This window comes from Pseudorca crassidens, chromosome 19, assembly GCF_039906515.1.
Source record: "Pseudorca crassidens isolate mPseCra1 chromosome 19, mPseCra1.hap1, whole genome shotgun sequence".
Classification (NCBI taxonomy): Eukaryota; Metazoa; Chordata; class Mammalia; order Artiodactyla; family Delphinidae; genus Pseudorca; species Pseudorca crassidens.
This window is the reverse complement of record NC_090314.1, coordinates 46,479,783-46,496,970: the sequence shown is the minus strand read 5'-3', so window position 1 is coordinate 46,496,970 and position 17,188 is coordinate 46,479,783. Positions and strand designations below refer to the sequence as shown.

The following is a 17,188-nucleotide window of genomic DNA, read 5'->3' as shown; positions in this document are numbered from 1 at the left end:
CAGTGGCGACAGGGGAGAGTTGGAAAGACGCAGGAGAGAAGCAGGAGGCAGGAGGCAGCGGGGAGGGAGCAATGGGACCGGGAAGCCGCAGGTTCCCTCGCAAATCCCCCTCCGTCCCCACGTCGTCTCGCCGGCCGCGGCAGGGGAGCGAGGAGCCGGGCGAGCAGATGGAGGAGTGGAGCTCGCTCTAGGCATCGGGCTTGGCCGGAGAATGGAGGAGCCGCCAAGCGATCGGCTGATTGGAAGAGAAACGCAGAGCGATGGAGGCGGGGGTAGGAGGACGATTTCTCTGCGGGGACTGGCGGCGGCGTATACGCCCGGGTCGGGCGCTGCAGAGCTTGGCTAGCTTTCAACCCGCGCTTGCCGGCTCCAGCCCCGCGCGCCCCCACCCCCAGCCCTCCCGGCGGCTCCGCAGGTGAGTGCGAGCTGGGGGCAAAAAGATCCGAAAGTCTCAACACGCCCGCCCTACCAAAGGAAAAAAAAAAAAAAGCATTTTTCCTTTTCTTTTTTTTTTTTTATTTTCGTGCAGCCCCCAGCGCGGTGGGAGGGAAGGGGTGAGGCTAAGCCGCCCGGAGGAGGCGGAGGGGCCAGGCGAGGCCCGGGTGGCCCGGGAGGCGGCGGCGGCGCCGAGGCGGCTCTGACGGGCGAGCGCTCGGAGCGGCGCTGCGCTGCGCCGAGGCGGGCGGGCGGGCGGGCGGAGCGGGGCGGGCGGAGCGCGGCGCGTGGGGCTCGCCATTAGCCGTCGCTCCGCTTCGCCATCTCGGGCTTTGTCTGGCGACTTGCTGCCCCGGCGTCGGCTGCGGCGGAGCTGCGGCTCGGCTCTTCGGCCCGCCGCACCCCTAAGGTGCCCCTGGCCCGCGCTCCCATTCACACGCTCGGTAAGTGAGCCCCGGCGCCGCCGATTTCGGGGGAGAGGGGTTGCTGAGAGTGGTGGCGGCGCCGATCTCCATGCGCCCGGGCAGGCCTGGGGAGCCATGCCGGGCTGGATTGAACCAGCTCCCAGAGAGGCTCCTCCGCCGGAGCCCGTCGCCCCCTCGCCGTTTGCGGGGTTTAAGGAGCAAAGGAGACTTTTTTTTTTAATTAGCAAGGAGGATATTTTGTAGGGATAATTTTTTTGAAAGTTTCGTGTGTGTGCTGCTCGGCAGCTAGGCGACCGCGAGGCAGGCGCCGAAGCCTGGCGCCGCGATCGGCGTGCGTGCGCCCCGAGCCGGTGGCTACGCTCCGGGGATAAGGGTGGGCGCGGACCGCCCGCTCAGCGAGGCGGGCGAGGGGAGCGTATGAGGGCTGGAGTGGAAGCCCGAATCTGAGCTGGGAAGACTGGGGAGAGAGCTCCGGAGCAGGGCTGCAGCCGACCCCTGAGCCTCCACGGCCGCCTGGGGGCCCTCCGGGCACCCTCTCTGCGGCCGCACCTCGCGCCCTCCCTCCCGCGCCGGCCGAGCCTGTTAGTTCCCCCGCGGGTCTGGCGAGGTCGCTCTCGGCGCCCGCCCGCCCGCCTGCCTCGGCTCCGAGCCCCGCCGCCATCCGGGCGGCTGCGTGTCTCCCTGCCCCGGCCCCCCCCCCTCCCCGGCGGCAGCCGCCGCCGCCGCCACCACCACTACCACCACCACCACCACCACCACCACCACCCCCCTCCCCTCCTTCCTTCCCTCCGCCTCGGCCGCCCGGGTCCCCCCAGCTCCCGCCCCTCCTCCCAGCTGCCCCCCGCGGAGCCCGCCCGGGCAGGCTGTGGGAGGGAGCGGAGCCGGCGAGGCGGGCGGGCTGGCGCTCGCTCCCCGGGGGTCGGTGTGCGCTCTACGGGGAAGGACGCGCTCGCTGCCCCGCTTCTCCCGCCCCCCCTCCCGCTCCTCCTCCTTTCTCCCTCCTCCTCCCCGCTCCGGCGGCGGAGGCTGCGGCGGCGGCGGGGGGTGTGCGAGCTGAGGCCGGGGCCGGCGGGCGGGCGGCGGGCGGGCTGCCTGCAGGCGGAGGGCGCTGTGCTTTGTGCTTTTCGCCGCGAGGAGCAGCAGGCAGCAGCCACAGCCGCCGCCGCCACAGCAGCAGCAGCAGCAGCCGCCGCCCCAGCGCCGCCGCCGCCGCCGCCGCGCCCGGAGGAGGAGCCGCTGCCGCCGCGGGAGGGAGCTGCGGCTGTGCCCGGCCGAGCGGGGGAGGGCGCCGCCGCTCAGAGCCGGGGAGGGAGCCGCCGGAGCGGGAAGCCCGGAGGCCGCGCTGCGCCGGGTAACCGAGGCGGCTGAGGACGCGCGCCGGGGTCGGGGCCGGGCGGCGGGGAGCGAGCCGTGGGTGCGGTGGACACCCGGAGGAGACCCGGGGCGACCTCCGGGCAGGGGACTGGGCGAGAGAGGACCAGGGCACTGGAGAGGACGCCGAGAACCGGGGGAGGGGAGGGCAGGAAGCGAGGCCCGAGCCGAGCCCCGGCCGCAGGCGGAGGAGCCCGCGCTTCTCCGAGCCGGCAGGCGCAGTTCTCTCCGGCCGCCGGAGGGGGCGGCGGGGCCGGTGAGCGCTGCTCCCCCGCCTCCCGGCCGCCGTCCTCCCGCCCTCTCCTTGGCTCGGCTCCCCGGAGGCCGGGGCGGGGGCGCCGGCGGGGCTGGGCCGCAGGCTCGGGGGAGGAGGCGGTGGTTCCCGCCGTGGTCGCGCCTCTGCGCCGGGCTCCTCCGTGAGCGTCGGGGTGGCTGGGCGGTGGCGGCGCCTCTGGCCGGGGTGGGTGGCTCGGGGGCGGGGGGCAGGCCAGGCCGCTTCTCTCCGGCTGCTCGCCCGCCCAGGCGGGCGGGGACGGCGTCGGGAGCCCGAGGGGGAGGGCGGCGGGAATCCGGATCCGGTCCCCGGGGGCGATGCGGCCGCTGCGCTCCGGGGCCGGCGGCGGCTGCGCTGCGTCCGGGTCCCCGCCGGGTTGCGGAGGCGGGGGGAACCGGCCGGGGGGGAGCGGGAGGAGGAGACTACAGCGCGTGCCCGCTTCCGCGGCCGCGCGCGCCCTTTACCCGCCCTTCCTCCTCCCCCGCCCTGCAGCCTGGGGCCTCCCCGGGGCGGGGCGCACAGAAGAGGAGGAGTTTTTTTTTTTTTTTTTTTTTGGCCGGGGTGGGGGAAGGAGGGCGGAGGGCGGGTGCTATAGCTGCACGCGGGAGCTGGGAGCAGTCTCTCGCGTGGGCAGGGGAGGGCGCACGCCGAGGAGCGGGGCTGTAGGGGCTGGGGGGCGGGGGGTGCGTGGTTAGGAGGTAGAGGAGGAGCGCACTCCCACCCCCACCAACTCATTAAGCCTCCTAGAGTCTTGGCTGGGTTTCTCTGAGAGTGTGGGCTTATGTTCCCCTCCCCTTTGGGGGAGGGAGGGATAGACAGTCCCCCACCTCTCAGCCCGCCTGAATGGGGACTGGTGTCTCTTCTAAAGGGTGAGGTGGCTTTGACCCCGGCTTGCCTGGCCAGCACGACCGAGGAGGTGGCTGGACGGCTGGAGAATGAACGGAGAAGCCGACTGCCCCACAGACCTGGAAATGGCCGCCCCCAAAGGCCAAGGTAGGAGCCCCGACCCTCAGGGCTCTTTAACTTAAATCCTCTTTTCTCACGTAGGTCTGCAAGGCCCACTCCCCTTCTAAAGGTTTTCTCCAGTCTGCATTCTCTGAAATGATACGGGAGAGAGCGGCTTGAGTGTCAAACATCCCTTACACTGGGGGTTTGGCTAAACCCAAATTATTTGGCCTTGAACCTATAAACTGTATTTTTCACACTCCATTACCCCCACGTCAGAGGGGGAGAAGGAGGCATATGCAAGTCTTCCTTCTGGGGTTCCCAGTCAGCTCTAGTGTGTCCCCAACAGTGTTCTGGAACGGGAGGGAAGATGAGGAATGTGGAGGAAGGGGGAGATGAGAGGGATTGGGGAGGCTTTTCAGGTTCTTTATTGTTATGAAGAGGACAGTTTTTGGTGAGGCAGGTTGGAGAGAAAGGGTGTTTTGATGGCTTGAGGCCTCAAAGATAAATAACTACACCCTACCCCACCCAGTGGGGATCCAGTGTGTAGGGTGGCAGGGGGTAGGATGAATCTGAGCATCTGGCAATGCCTGTGGGACATTGAGAAGAGAGAGGATTATGGGTTCATGTGACCCATCTGTGGAAACCCTGGCCCAGGTTACCAGATGTAAATACAAGAGCCCTTTTGACTCCTAGCCTTGGATAGCTGTCCTCCCAGCTCACTTTCCAGGGTAGCCACCCTCCAGAGAGGCCTCACTGGAGCTACCTTTCAGTGGCTGGAAATAGCTGGTCCAGACTCCGTTTTCTGCCTGCATGGGGAGTTGGGCTGAGAAGACAACTCAGAATTCTAGGGGAGGGAGCAGAGGGGCGGTGTCTCCCTGGAGCAGGGCCCTGGGAGCGTTTGCCCACCTGCCTGCCTTGCCTCACAGCTGCTCTATATGGTTCTACCATTGGTTTACTTACCCCAAATTCTCCTTTGGTCCTCTTTGAGAGGAGGGGTAGGATGGTGGAATACTCACGCCTCTAACGCTAGTTTCTAGCTCTGCTGGAGAGAAACAACAGCACGGGTTCTTACTGCCCACACCCCCTCCTCCGTCTGTACATTTAGGGTAGCCACCTAGAACGTGGATTGAATTTAGCTTCACGTTTAGATGTGTTGCCTCCCTCCTTCCCTTCCTTCTCCGATAAGCTAGCTGTTCTCCAGCAGTGTCCCAAATCACTGTAGCGTCCTTTCCCCCCACTTCGCTACAGTAAACTGTAACTCGTGTCAGGCTGGCGTGTTAGAAATGATAATAGCTTTGAAGTAAGCCAGACTGGAGTCCAGGTCTGGGTTTCTAGGCCTGATGCTGTCTGGACTGGAGTCCCCACTCTAATCCGTATGGCCATGGCTTTTCCTTAAGGCCAGGCCATGTCTCGTGTATGCCTTCAGATGGGAAATACTCAGGGTCTGGGATGCTCTGGGAAGGAAGGGTTGAGTGCTTAAGGACTGGGGAGCAGATGGGGGCTGGCATGAGCTAGGCATGATGGCTTTTCTTACCCTTCCCCAGACCGCTGGTCCCAGGAAGACATGCTGACTTTGCTGGAATGCATGAAGAACAACCTTCCATCCAATGACAGCTCCAAGTTCAAAACCACCGAGTCACATATGGACTGGGAAAAAGTAGCATTTAAAGACTTTTCTGGAGACATGTGCAAGCTCAAATGGGTGGAGATTTCTAACGAGGTAACGGATCCCCCCCACATGCTTCCTGACACATTCAAACACACATCTACACTTACCCTTGCCTCAAGCTTCCTGGTGGAGGAGATGGAACAGAAGTCTATAAACAGGAAGGAAAGAGACTAGGCAAGGTGCTCTTGTGGTCGCCCTTGTGCATTTCGGGAGGTGGCACGGTTGACAGCACTGGCCAAGACTTCTCAGTTTTGCCACTTTCTAGCTGTGTGGCCTTGAATACTTACCGTCTTAGAGCGTCTGTTGCCTGAGCTGTTTGAATGAGGTGCTGACATGAACAACCATTTCGAGGTCAGGCGGTCGCCTTGTTGCTGTCCTGTGCTGTGTACTGACTGCCTGGGCCTCTGCAGGGTGTCTGCCTGGGTGTCAGGGCTGCCTGAGTTGTGTCACTGTCGGCCCCTGCCCTCCTCCTTTGATAACTTCAGTCTAGTGGAAAGTAAAGAAGGCCCGTTGGGAAACAAGGCTTTGTTCCTGGGTGGTGTCCCCCTCTTCGGAACTTCCCCTTCCACTCACCTCCCTTCTTCCTCCAGGTGAGGAAGTTCCGTACGTTGACAGAATTGATCCTCGATGCTCAGGAACACGTTAAAAACCCTTACAAAGGCAAAAAACTCAAGGTGAGTTTCCAGGAGAAGGAGCACAAAGGTTTGGAGAGGCAAGGTCCAAAGAACGGCCAGTGTCTCACCTTGACCATGTCCTTGTTCCTCCTTCCAGAAACACCCGGACTTCCCAAAGAAGCCCCTGACCCCTTATTTCCGCTTTTTCATGGAGAAGCGGGCCAAGTACGCAAAACTCCACCCCGAGATGAGCAACCTGGACCTGACCAAGATTCTGTCCAAAAAATACAAAGAGCTGCCGGAGAAGAAGAAGGTGGGGGGAGGGGGACCAAGGTGCGGGGAGGGAAGAGGCCGGGAGCAGCTGGTATGGTGTAGGTCATCTGTCGGGGGTGGTGAGGGCTTAGACCAAGGGACCTGGCATCGGGGCATGGGTGGGTCAGCTGAGCAGGGTAGGGCCTTGGGCAGCCACACCTGATCACCCTCTCCCAGGCCCACACGCTGTCCGGCGTGGGCACTGCTGCAGGTGTAACCCTGACAGAGGCAGGCAAAACCCGTAGTGTTCTTTCACACACACGTCCTCACTGTTAGGCCTGCAGAGCTATTCACTTCTGCTGTTTCCCCACATGGTCTCGTTCGATGCTTGTAGAGGTAACCCCGGGAGGCTGGGTTCTCCTGATTTTGTGGGCAACGAACGGGAGTGTAGGAGGGTATCGTGTCCCAGGACTCCGGTTTAGTGTTCAGGTTCCCTGCCTAGTGCTTTTCCCACTGCCACGTCCACAGGTTACATGGGCGGGCTTCCCCTTGCACACATTGTCCCTCGTGGCCTCACGCTCTCCCAGACCCTCAAGCCCGTTAACCTTGGGCAGGGGCTGCCCAGCCTCCCAGGCAGGGGTGGACACAGCACAGTGAGATCATGCAGTGCCTTGCAGAGATAGACAGCAAAGCACTGCAGCTGGGACACGAGTGAGGTGGGATGGGGAGAGAGGCCCACACACAGAGGAGGTGCTACGTGGCGAGATGGAGCCAGGGAGAGATGTTGGCAAGGGGCAGCAGGAGAGACAAGAGGGCACATTTATTTGCTGGGAGAGGACACAGAGTTGCAGGCAGCCAGCTCTCGGGAGGGCACCAGCGCTGGGAGTAGCCCTCTTCCTGGTCTGCACACCCTGGCTTCGGGCTCACGTGGCCTGTTCTGTACCCAGAAAAGGAGCTAGCTTGGCTGGGTAGATCCGGCTGTCTGCAACTACTGCTTGAGCCAAGCCGGAGGATGAATCGCTGGAGCTATTCTTGACCCCTACGATGGGGCCGTCACAGAACTGACTGTACACATAACACCGAGACATTTCCGCGGGCTGGGAGGGAGAGGCAGAGGGTCTCAGGTTCAGGGAGGGATAGAAGAAACTCCGTGGTAGAGTGGACAGAGTGCCGGCCCAGGGGACACAGGCCTTGAGCCTGTTCTCCTGGCTACCGCTGAATCGCTGTGTATGTGCCCTTCGGTAAGTTACTTCAGTCCTTCCAGCCTGGTCTTGATCTGAGGTGTGGAGAGTGAGCCTGGTCTGGGTGGTGCCTCCCGGCTGTAAAAGCTGCTGTCTTGTGTGAGGAGGGCTGCGACGGGGGCTGAGCAGGCTGGGTTCCGCTCCCGGTTTTCTGCGGGAACCTCGGAGGGAAGTGGAGCTGCCTCGCTTCTTGCGCCTGATGAGAGGCAGGGGTTGCGCTCAGTCAGCTTGAGACCCTGGCCTCCTCCAGTGCTAACTCATTTGTGAATCTGGGAAGAAGAGGGATAAAGGAAAGATGGACATTGAGTGGGAGCCAGGACAGGATGTAGATGAGGAAGGGAAAGAGACAGGCTGGAAAGGAAGTCAGAGTGAGGGGTGTGGAGAGGCAGGAAGGATACCGGGCTGGAGGTGGGATGGTGGGAAGGGAGGACCAGGCTGATAGAAGCCGGTGCAGGCGAAGGAAGGGAAGCCAAACAGCAAAGGAGAATGACGGGGCTGGGGGAGGGAGGGCTCAAGGAGCCAAAGAGCCAGGAACCTGGAAGAAGGGATCAGAGGCAGGGAAGGTGGCAATGACTGGGGAAGGGGGTGGGGGTGGGGATGGTGTCAGGATCGCCAAGGACAGCCAGGGACCCGAAGGTAGCAGATGGGGGGAAAGAATCCAGATCCAGGAATTCACTCTGGGTTCCCTTCAATGCGATCTCCCTTTGGAGCAGGACTCAGCCTGCCACTTGCCCTGTGGGCCACCTCTGAGGGGGCACATTACTATTAGCTGCCCCAGACACGGGAGGAGAGCGCGACAGGAGCGAGGCCTACATCTTCTCCTGACTCTCCCTGGGAGTGTCCTGGCGTTGGGGAAAGGCAGAGGGGTAGTGTTGCGGGGAGTCGCAGCCCTGTCGCTGCTTACTGTGTGACTGGATAATGCCATGTCCCCTTCCTGGGACTCTTTCCCTTTCTTAAAGGGAGGGGATAGGATGTAGGATGTGTTCTGGGAGACCCTGTAGCTCCCGCTGTCTGGGCTACGGTTGAGTTCCCCATCCTCAGCCCGCTGGAAGGCAGACCGCCGTCCCTTTCCTGCTCGTGACATCCTCTGTATACATCACCAACTGGGAGGCAGAATAGCTAGCAAGGAGGACTTAGTGGGTTTTGTAGCTCAGGCCTTGGGTTGTGGATGACCCCGTCGCCTCCTCCCCCCAGATGAAATATATTCAGGACTTCCAGAGGGAGAAACAGGAGTTTGAGCGAAACCTCGCCCGATTCAGGTAAGGCAGTGGAGCCCAGAGGAGGGCCACAGGGTGCTGGGTGCAGCAGGAGAGGGTAGCAATGGCCAGAACCTGGCACTTGAGGCACGGAAGAGGGATGGGTCACCTGTAGACCGTAATGGCTTAGGCTCAAGGGGAGGGACCGGAGCTGATAGGTCAGCTGATAGGCCAAGGAGCCTGGGTGGGTGGGGCAGCTAGCTTGGGTCTGCCCTGGCAGGATCCCCTCCCCGCATTGACTGTTGCTCCCCGTGCCCTGGCTAGGGAGGATCACCCAGACCTAATCCAGAATGCCAAGAAGTCGGACATCCCTGAGAAGCCCAAAACCCCCCAGCAGCTGTGGTACACCCACGAGAAGAAGGTGTACCTCAAAGTGCGGCCAGACGTGAGTGTCCGGCCAAGGGGTGGCAGGGAGGGCGCACGGTAGTGGCAAGGGGGAGCCGCGCCAGATCGGCCGGGCACGGTGCAGGGGAGCAGGAGAGGAGGCCCCTCCCCAGGGGTGGGCTGCATGGACAGGGCCTGGGCCAGCTGGCGTGCGAGTGTGTGCATGTGTGCGTGTGTGAGCCTGTCCCTTTGCACCCAGGCGGGACCCCCCGCCCCACCCCACCCCACCCCCGCCGCCTCTCTGCCTTCCCCTCCTGGCCTGTGGGGGACACTCTCGTGACCTCCTGTGGCCTGAGGGGGCGGGGGCCTCTGTGTCCCCCTCCCCTGCCCCTCCCCCCTTGCCCCTGGCTGCCTGTGTGTGTCTGACGGCTTTTGGTTTGCAGGCCACTACGAAGGAGGTGAAGGACTCCCTGGGGAAGCAGTGGTCTCAGCTCTCGGACAAAAAGAGGCTGAAATGGATTCATAAGGCCCTGGAGCAGCGGAAGGAGTACGAGGTTAGGCTTCCGCTGCGCTCCTCCCCGCCCGGCTCTTCACGAGCCTCTGCCCTCTGACTCTGCGGCCTCCGCACTCTGCGGCAGGCGGTCTCTCCCCGTCCTACCGCTGAGGGAGGGGCCTTCGGGCCCCTCACCTCTGCCCCTACCTTCCCCGCCCCGCCCCCCCATGAGATCTCAGGCTAGGGCAGGGCAGGGCACCACGTCTCGGGTGACACAGCAGACACGCGGCCACCCCCCAGCTTTGCTCCCTGCCTCCCCTTCCCAGCGGCTCTCCCCCACCCCCCCGGCCCCAGCTAACCCCACACCCCGTTGCCCTCCATCCCCCCCGCCTCACTCTGCAGGAGATTATGCGTGACTATATCCAGAAGCACCCCGAGCTCAACATCAGTGAGGAGGGCATCACCAAGTCCACCCTCACCAAGGCCGAACGCCAGCTCAAGGACAAGTTTGACGGGCGACCCACCAAGCCACCTCCGTGAGCGCTGCCCTGGGGTGGGTGGGCGAGTGGGCAGCTAGGGAGCCGGGTTGGGGAAGGGCCTCAGCCCAGGCTCTGGAAGTGAGGGGGCTGCCGCCCTGGGCCTCCCAGGTCGCTCACAGGGCCGCTCCTCCCTTGCTGCCGGTTGTGACAGGAACAGCTACTCGCTGTACTGCGCAGAGCTGATGGCCAACATGAAGGACGTGCCCAGCACAGAGCGCATGGTGCTGTGCAGCCAGCAGTGGAAGCTGCTCTCCCAGAAGGAGAAGGACGCCTACCACAAGAAGTGCGACCAGGTGAGCTGTGGCAGGGGCCAGCCCTGGAGAGGGAGGACTCCTGGAGGGCCTTGGGGTTTTGAAGCATGAGGTCTGACCCCTGGGCACCTGCTTCAGACATGGTGTTGTGCTAGGCTTAGCATCTGGGCTGATCCAGGCAGATTCTCGGGCCTCGCGCTTGCCATCTATGGAGGGAGACTAGGCCCTGTCCAGGCTCTGGAAGGTCTGCTGAGGGCTACTGTTTGTCCCCTGAGCATGGGAGGGTCTCCCGTGAGGCTGCCCCCGTACTGACCCTGACTCCCCTTCCTTCCCCAGAAAAAGAAAGATTATGAGGTGGAACTGCTCCGTTTTCTAGAGGTGAGTGTTCCTTTCGGGAGGGCAGCGGGCAGAGAGAGGCCGGGGAATTGGTGAGCAGCGCCCTTAAGACAACCAGGAAGCAGCCTGGGGACCAGACATTCAGCCCCATGGTGCCCCTTCTCCCCAAGCAGAGCCTGCCTGAGGAGGAGCAGCAGCGGGTCCTGGGGGAGGAGAAGATGTTGAACATCAACAAGAAGCAAGCCACCAGCCCAGCCTCCAAGAAGCCCTCCCAGGAAGGGGGCAAGGTGGGCAGGGGGCACGACCAAGCAGGTCCTGGGGGAGGGGGGGAGGCAGGGCTCCCCGTGAGCACCCCGTGGACCCCGACCCTCTTTGCACATCTACAAGGGTGGCTCGGAGAAGCCCAAGAGGCCCGTGTCAGCCATGTTCATCTTCTCGGAAGAAAAGCGGCGGCAGCTGCAGGAAGAGCGGCCTGAGCTTTCAGAGAGCGAGCTGACCCGCCTGCTGGCCCGCATGTGGAACGACCTGTCAGAGAAGAAAAAGGTCAGGCTTGCAAGACCGGAGGGGCTGTGGGGCAGAGTCTGGGCTGCTTCTCCCCTGGGGGCTAGCCGTACTTCCTCACCCCGCCCCAGGTGTGTGTGGGGTGTGAGCCGCAAGGGTGCCTGGGCGCAGATGGTGGGGCTGGGAACCCAGCGAGCCGGAAGGCGGGAAGCTGTCAGCTGTGGGCTGTGAGCTCCCTGGGGAGCAGGGCCGCTGGGCGGCTTGTGCCCCAGGCCGGAGACATCTGCACCGGCCCATGCCTCTGTTCACCCCACCCTTGCCGGTGGCGGTGGCGGGGAGAGCCTTCAACTGCTGGACGAGCCACGTGCGCCCCCTGGGGGTGGCCGGAAGGCTGACGCCTCTGCCGCCCCTCCGCAGGCCAAGTACAAGGCCCGGGAGGCCGCACTGAAGGCCCAGTCAGAGAGGAAGCCGGGCAAGCTGCCAGAGTCGCCCAAAAGAGCCGAGGAGATCTGGCAACAGAGTGTCATCGGCGACTACCTGGCCCGCTTCAAGGTGGCAGGCAGTGGGAAAGGGGTTGTTCGGGGTGTTTTCTTTTCTTTCTTTTCTTTTTCTTTCTTTTGGGGGGGTGTGTGTGTGTTGTTTTTCTGCTTTTTCCATTTTCTTTTTCTTTCTTTTTTTTTTCTGGATAAGTAGTTGCTTTATTATTAATTTCATAGGAAAGGGGTTGTTCTGCCACCGCCCATGCAGACCCGCTCCAGCCCTAGGTGACCCTTCCCACAGCTGACACCCCTGTCTGTCCCCAGAACGACCGGGAGAAGGCCTTGAAAGCCATGGAGATGACTTGGAACAACATGGAAAAGAAGGAGAAACTAATGTGGATCAAGAAGGCGGCCGAAGACCAAAAGCGATACGAGGTAGAAAGAGGGCTTCTGGTTAGCGCGGTGGGGCAGGATGGAGCTGGGGCACCTCTCTCCACTTAAAACTCAGGAGCACCCTCCTGGGTGGGCGGCTTTCCTCACTGCGTGGGACTTGGAGCCAGAAGTCCCAGCTTGGGTTGTGTGACCCTAAGTAAGTCTCTTAACTTCCTTGTGTGAGCCTCAGTGACGCATCACTGAAACGAGGGCAGTGATGCTAGTCGTGTGAGTGCAGTTATGAAAGCACTTTCAGACGGCAGTGCCTGTCTGACACAGGTGTGAGTTGTTAGGAAGTTGCTCCTTGGCTGTGCCTCAGTTTCTCCTCCTTCCTGGTACACAAAAGGAGAGTCAGATGGCATGGGGCAGGCGGGAGGGTGAGTGTGACCTTTCCGGGTGTCCCCATAGAGAGAGCTGAGTGAGAGGCGGGTACCCCCGGCTGCTGCAAACTCATCCAAGAAGATGAAGTTCCAGGGAGAACCCAAGAAGCCTCCCATGTGAGTCCGGGGGCTGGAGTTCACACTAGGGATGGGGAGGGTCAGGGCAGGATGGCCGCTTGGTTGGTCTCCTGACCTTCCCTGCAACACCCCCGCCTCCCAGGAACGGTTACCAGAAGTTCTCCCAGGAGCTTCTGTCCAATGGGCAGCTGAACCACCTGCCACTGAAGGAGCGCATGGTGGAGATTGGCAGCCGCTGGCAGCGCATCTCCCAGAGCCAGAAGGAGCACTACAAAAAGCAGGCCGAGGAGCAGCAGAAGCAGTACAAAGTGCACCTGGACCTCTGGGTCAAGGTGAGAGGGCCGGGGGACCCTAGGAAGGAAGATGGAAGCATCGTGGTGGCTGGTCTGCATTCATGATTTCATTCAGTGTCCCAGCAGTCTTTCAGGGTAATGATTACTATCAAAGATAAGGGAACCAAGGCTCAGAGAGGTTAAGTAACTTAGCCAAGGTCACACAGCTAGTGAGTGGGACAATCCAAATCAGACTGCCTTTTCCTCCCTCCAGCTGGGACCAGGGGACCTCTCCTAGCCTCTGGCTCAGCCCCTAGCCTCTGAGCTTCCTTTCTGTGCCTTGCTTGAGCAGTCAGATCTGTAAAGTGGGGAGAGTCACTGGTGTCCTCCCCGGCCACCCAGGCAGGTTGGCCAAGGACCCAGGAAATTAGCAGGGTTTAAGTGTTTCAGAAGTCTGGTGAGCCCCACTGCATTGGCAGTGGCTCTGGACTTGGCTTCTGGGGAGGAGTGATGCAGCCAGGCTATGGAAGTCATCGTGAGGGGCTTCTCTGAGCTGAGGAAGACCCTGAATCTGGCGCCTCCATTTGGGTAGAGTAACAGGACAGACGTGAAAACCAATAGTCCTAGGACAGGGTAGCTTAGAAAAGGCTTCAGGGCATCTTAAGCAGAAACACTGAGCTGTGTTCTCAGGTCCCTGGGGTTCTCTGCAGAGACCCAAGGTATGGGGAGACTGGGATGGGCGAAGGTGGGATGGTGGGCAGTGCTCAGCCCACTGCCTGGCACTTGGCCAGCATGCTCAGTCAGCAGTGGTTTGGGTCATGTTCCAACCCTCACCTCCTTCTCTGTCTCCCCCAGAGTCTGTCTCCCCAGGACCGTGCAGCATATAAAGAGTACATCTCGAATGTGAGTCTGGGAGCGGGCTGGTGTTGGGATAAGGAGGGAACTTGGGCGGGGCGGTGGGTGTTTAGAACTCACGGCTGCTCCCTTTGCCCACGTCCCCATCCTCTCCTACAGAAACGTAAGAGCATGACCAAGCTGCGAGGCCCGAACCCCAAGTCCAGCCGGACGACCCTGCAGTCTAAGTCGGTAAGGAGCCCCTCTCAGAAGCGGGACCGGGAGCGGGGGGTCCGCGGTGCCCGGAGTGGTGTGGCAGGGACCACTGATGCGCTTCCGTCCCTCCAAGGAGTCTGAGGATGACGATGAAGAGGATGAAGAGGAGGAGGAGGAGGAGGAGGAGGAGGAGGAAGATGATGAGAACGGGGACTCCTCTGAGGACGGGGGGGACTCCTCCGAATCCAGCAGCGAGGATGAGAGCGAGGATGGGGATGAGGTGGGATGGACGGGGCCCAGTGGGAGGGGAGAGTGGGGCCCCGCCAGGACGGCCACCTGGTGACTGCACACTCCTTGCCTCGCAGAACGAGGAGGACGACGACGACGAGGACGACGACGAGGACGACGACGAGGATGAGGACAACGAGTCCGAGGGCAGCAGCTCCAGCTCCTCCTCCTCGGGGGACTCCTCGGACTCTGACTCCAACTGAGGCTCAGCCCCACCCGGGGCTCCCCTCCCCGACTGACCACCTTTGTTTCTCCCCCATGTTCTGTCCCCTGCCCCTTGGCCTCCCCCACTTTCTTTCTTTCCTTTTTTTTTTTTTTAAAAAAAAAAAAAACAAAATACGGTGGGGGGAGGCACTGGAGGCGCCCAGGCCAGAACTCTTCGGCCTCAGAGACATCAGCCCTGGGGGGCCCTCCAGGGAGCACAACCATCAGACTGAGCCACCACTGGACCGGCCCAGCCCACCCCCCTCTGCACTTGCGGTTCCGGCATGGACAATGGACCTGGGAGTGGGATGGGGGGGTGGGTCCCAAAGAGTTCAGTGAGGCCCCCTACACCTGCAGCCCAACCCAAGGGAGGGTGGAAGCTTGGGAAAGACCCCTTTCTTTCCAGAGGGGCTTGCAGCCTGGACCCCTACGTTGGAACTGGAGGCAGGGAACATGGGAGAGGAGGGGCGGGCGCCTATGGGAAAATAGGCACTGCCCCATGGCCCTCTCCTGCCCCCTGCGGGAAGGAGCTGCCTGGACCCACTCACGGCGGGGAGGGGGCAGAAGTGTTTTTTATATATGTGTATATATTTTTTTTTTTTAAGCTCTGAGCTGTCAACGAGACGTTTCCTACCGACCTCGGCTGCCGTCTCTGTTGTCATTTCTGGGAGAGGGAGGGTTTAGGGGGTAGGTTTGGGACTTTTTTAAAACGGTCTTGATGCGTATGGAAAAGTGTATATGCGCGTGTGTGTGTGTGTGCGCGTGCGTGTGCGGCCTATACATAGCATGGGTGCACCTGTGGATGTGTGCAAAGGCACATGTGCATTTGTGCGTGTAAGAGAGAAGGCGGCGCCCACCTCAGTGTGTGAAACTGGTAAAAGGGTTGGTGAGGGCCAGGGAGACGTTGATCCTGGTGGGGATGGGCCGGGGTGGCCCCTTTCTCCATATCTTCTGCTTTGCTTGATCTCTAATTCAATTTGGGGGGGTGTACTGAAGCCACTCTGATGTTTCCTATACTGGTTTCCCTCTGGCAGGGTCATTGGAGCTACTGCTAGTCTCCAGTACCCAGCAGGACTGTGGGGAGGGGGAACGGACCAGGTGAAGCTTAAAGCTTTGATTTGGTGGGAAAGGCCCCTGCAGCTCATCTGAGGGGTCACCCAGCCACCCTGGGCCCTGAACCTGGCCTTCAAGAAATGTGTTGGAAGCTCTTAACTTACACATCCCTCCTGTCTTTCCCCCTGCATCTCCTGCAGCTGCCCCACGCCTGTTTCCTTTGATTTCTCAGGTGTGCTCCCTTCCCCGCCCCACCTCCCCAAATCCACAGCTTTGGGAAGAAGTCTGCAAAAGCTGCTTTTGCAAGCTGTCCTCCTAAGCCTTCCCAGCCATCCCCCTCGTTTTGGTACCCTGATTCCTAGATTCTGCATAAGCCAAGCCACCTTGCCTCTGTGGGTTTAATTTTTGTTGGTTTGTTTTTTATTAAATTTTGGCTTCTCTCTTTTTAAAAAAAAAACAATCACATCAGTGACCTATTTAATTGGGGCTTTGTGCATTTCCACCTTCCCCTCCGAATGGAAGCCAAGGGATGGGGAAGAATGGGAACTCTACCTAGGAGGTGGGATGGGAAAGGTAGGTCCCCATCCCAGAGGAAGGCAGACCATCTGCTTTGCCTTAGCCATGGTGCTGTGGGGGGGAGGGGGTGGCTAGGGAGGGACACTCCCCACTCCTACTCCCCTTTGTCCGGATCCTGGAATTAGGTACAGGGGTCCGTAAGGTTCTATTTCTTCCCAAGAGCCCCTGCAAAGAACCCCATTACCCTGAGCGCCCCTGCGCTGTTGTTTTAGCGGAATGTGTTTTCATTTAAAAACAACTTTGAATGGGGCACTTTTTTTTTTTTCCTGTTTTAAAATTTGAAAAATTCTTACAGTACGAACAGGGCTGTGGTGGGGGGGGAGTTAGTGCTGTGAGAGGTGACTCGGTGCATTTTGGCACTGGGATGGGACGGCTGGGGTGGGAGGACCCTCACTCCCACCCCACCTCCCGGTTTTTTCCTAATATTTAAGAAGTGTTTTTGTAGGTTTCAACAACAACTGCAACTTGAATTTGCATCATGGGAGGTGGGAGGGAATGGCTTAGAGGTGTCTGCCTAAGCTGAAGGCCAACTGTGGAAGTTTTGTTTTCCCTTTTTTTGTACAATAAAGTAAAAAACAAAGATTTGACTGCTGTCTGATCACTGGACTCAATGAAGGGCGAGTAGAGACAGGGGCGACCGGACAGTCTCAATGTGGAAAGACCCTTGAAGCCAGCTTGTTTGCCCCTTCTTTCTAGAACCATCTTCCTCATCCCTGACAATTCCGTAGGCAGCCTGCCTTCACATTGTTTCGTGCTACTGTTCTTGTACTTTCTCAATTCAGTTTGTTCACCTCGGGTTGTCAGACCACTAAGGCCTGAGAATTTGGGAAACAGATACATTATTTTCTCCCGGAATGCACTGCCTTGAAAAACAGAGGTGACGAATGAACCATTAGGGTCAGGGGTGTTCACCATGGTCATGCAAGGGCTTATCTTTGGGAGTTGGGGTAACCCTCCCACCTTGAGCCCTCAGCCTCACCAGGGTTAGGAATGACTTTCCTGAAGACCCAGACCTCTGATGGGAAGTGGGCTGGGCTGAGATGACTTGCTCTCTGATGTTAAGGAAGACAGCCTTCCCTCCACAAGCCTTGGCTGGGTTCCTGCAACCACCAAGGGCTAACGACCCAGGGCCATCTAAGACCTCTCCCTTCACCCCACACCCCTCTCTCACTCTTGGCCAAACTTCTGAAAAGCTCCTTGCCCCTCATGGTCTCCCATTTCCTCACCTCCCACCCACTATTCTCCTGAGGTGACTCGCTGAGGTCACCAACATGTTCATCAGTTACACCCAGTGGACACTTGTCTGTCTCTTTTTTTTTAAAATTAATTTGGCTGCTCTGGGTCTTAGTTGCGGCACAAGGGATCTTTTAGTCGTGGCATGTGGATTCTTAGTTGCGGCATGTGGGATCTACTTCCCTGACCAGGGATTGAACCTGGGCCCCATGCA

General features: G+C 60.3%; 1 protein-coding gene across 7 annotated transcripts; it reads left to right on the top strand.

Annotated features, from left to right (window-relative positions):
* Positions 1-275: 275 nt before the first annotated feature.
* Positions 276-14,750, top strand: UBTF (upstream binding transcription factor). 7 transcript variants are annotated; one of them, XM_067714483.1, is made up of 21 exons: positions 276-415; positions 3,374-3,498; positions 4,998-5,173; positions 5,713-5,796; positions 5,894-6,049; positions 8,424-8,488; positions 8,750-8,870; positions 9,253-9,363; positions 9,705-9,838; positions 9,993-10,134; positions 10,429-10,470; positions 10,602-10,715; positions 10,816-10,971; positions 11,347-11,481; positions 11,733-11,843; positions 12,249-12,337; positions 12,441-12,630; positions 13,426-13,473; positions 13,585-13,656; positions 13,754-13,900; positions 13,986-14,750. In XM_067714483.1, exons 2-21 carry the CDS (start codon positions 3,441-3,443, stop codon positions 14,109-14,111), a joined length of 2,277 nt encoding a protein of 758 aa, XP_067570584.1. In that variant the 5' UTR covers positions 276-415; positions 3,374-3,440; the 3' UTR covers positions 14,112-14,750. The 7 variants fall into 7 exon arrangements, with proteins under 7 accessions (XP_067570584.1, XP_067570583.1, XP_067570582.1 ...); XM_067714482.1 differs by lacking the exon at positions 276-415 and adding an exon at positions 709-878; XM_067714481.1 differs by lacking the exon at positions 276-415 and adding an exon at positions 2,079-2,211.
* Positions 14,751-17,188: the final 2,438 nt, after the last annotated feature.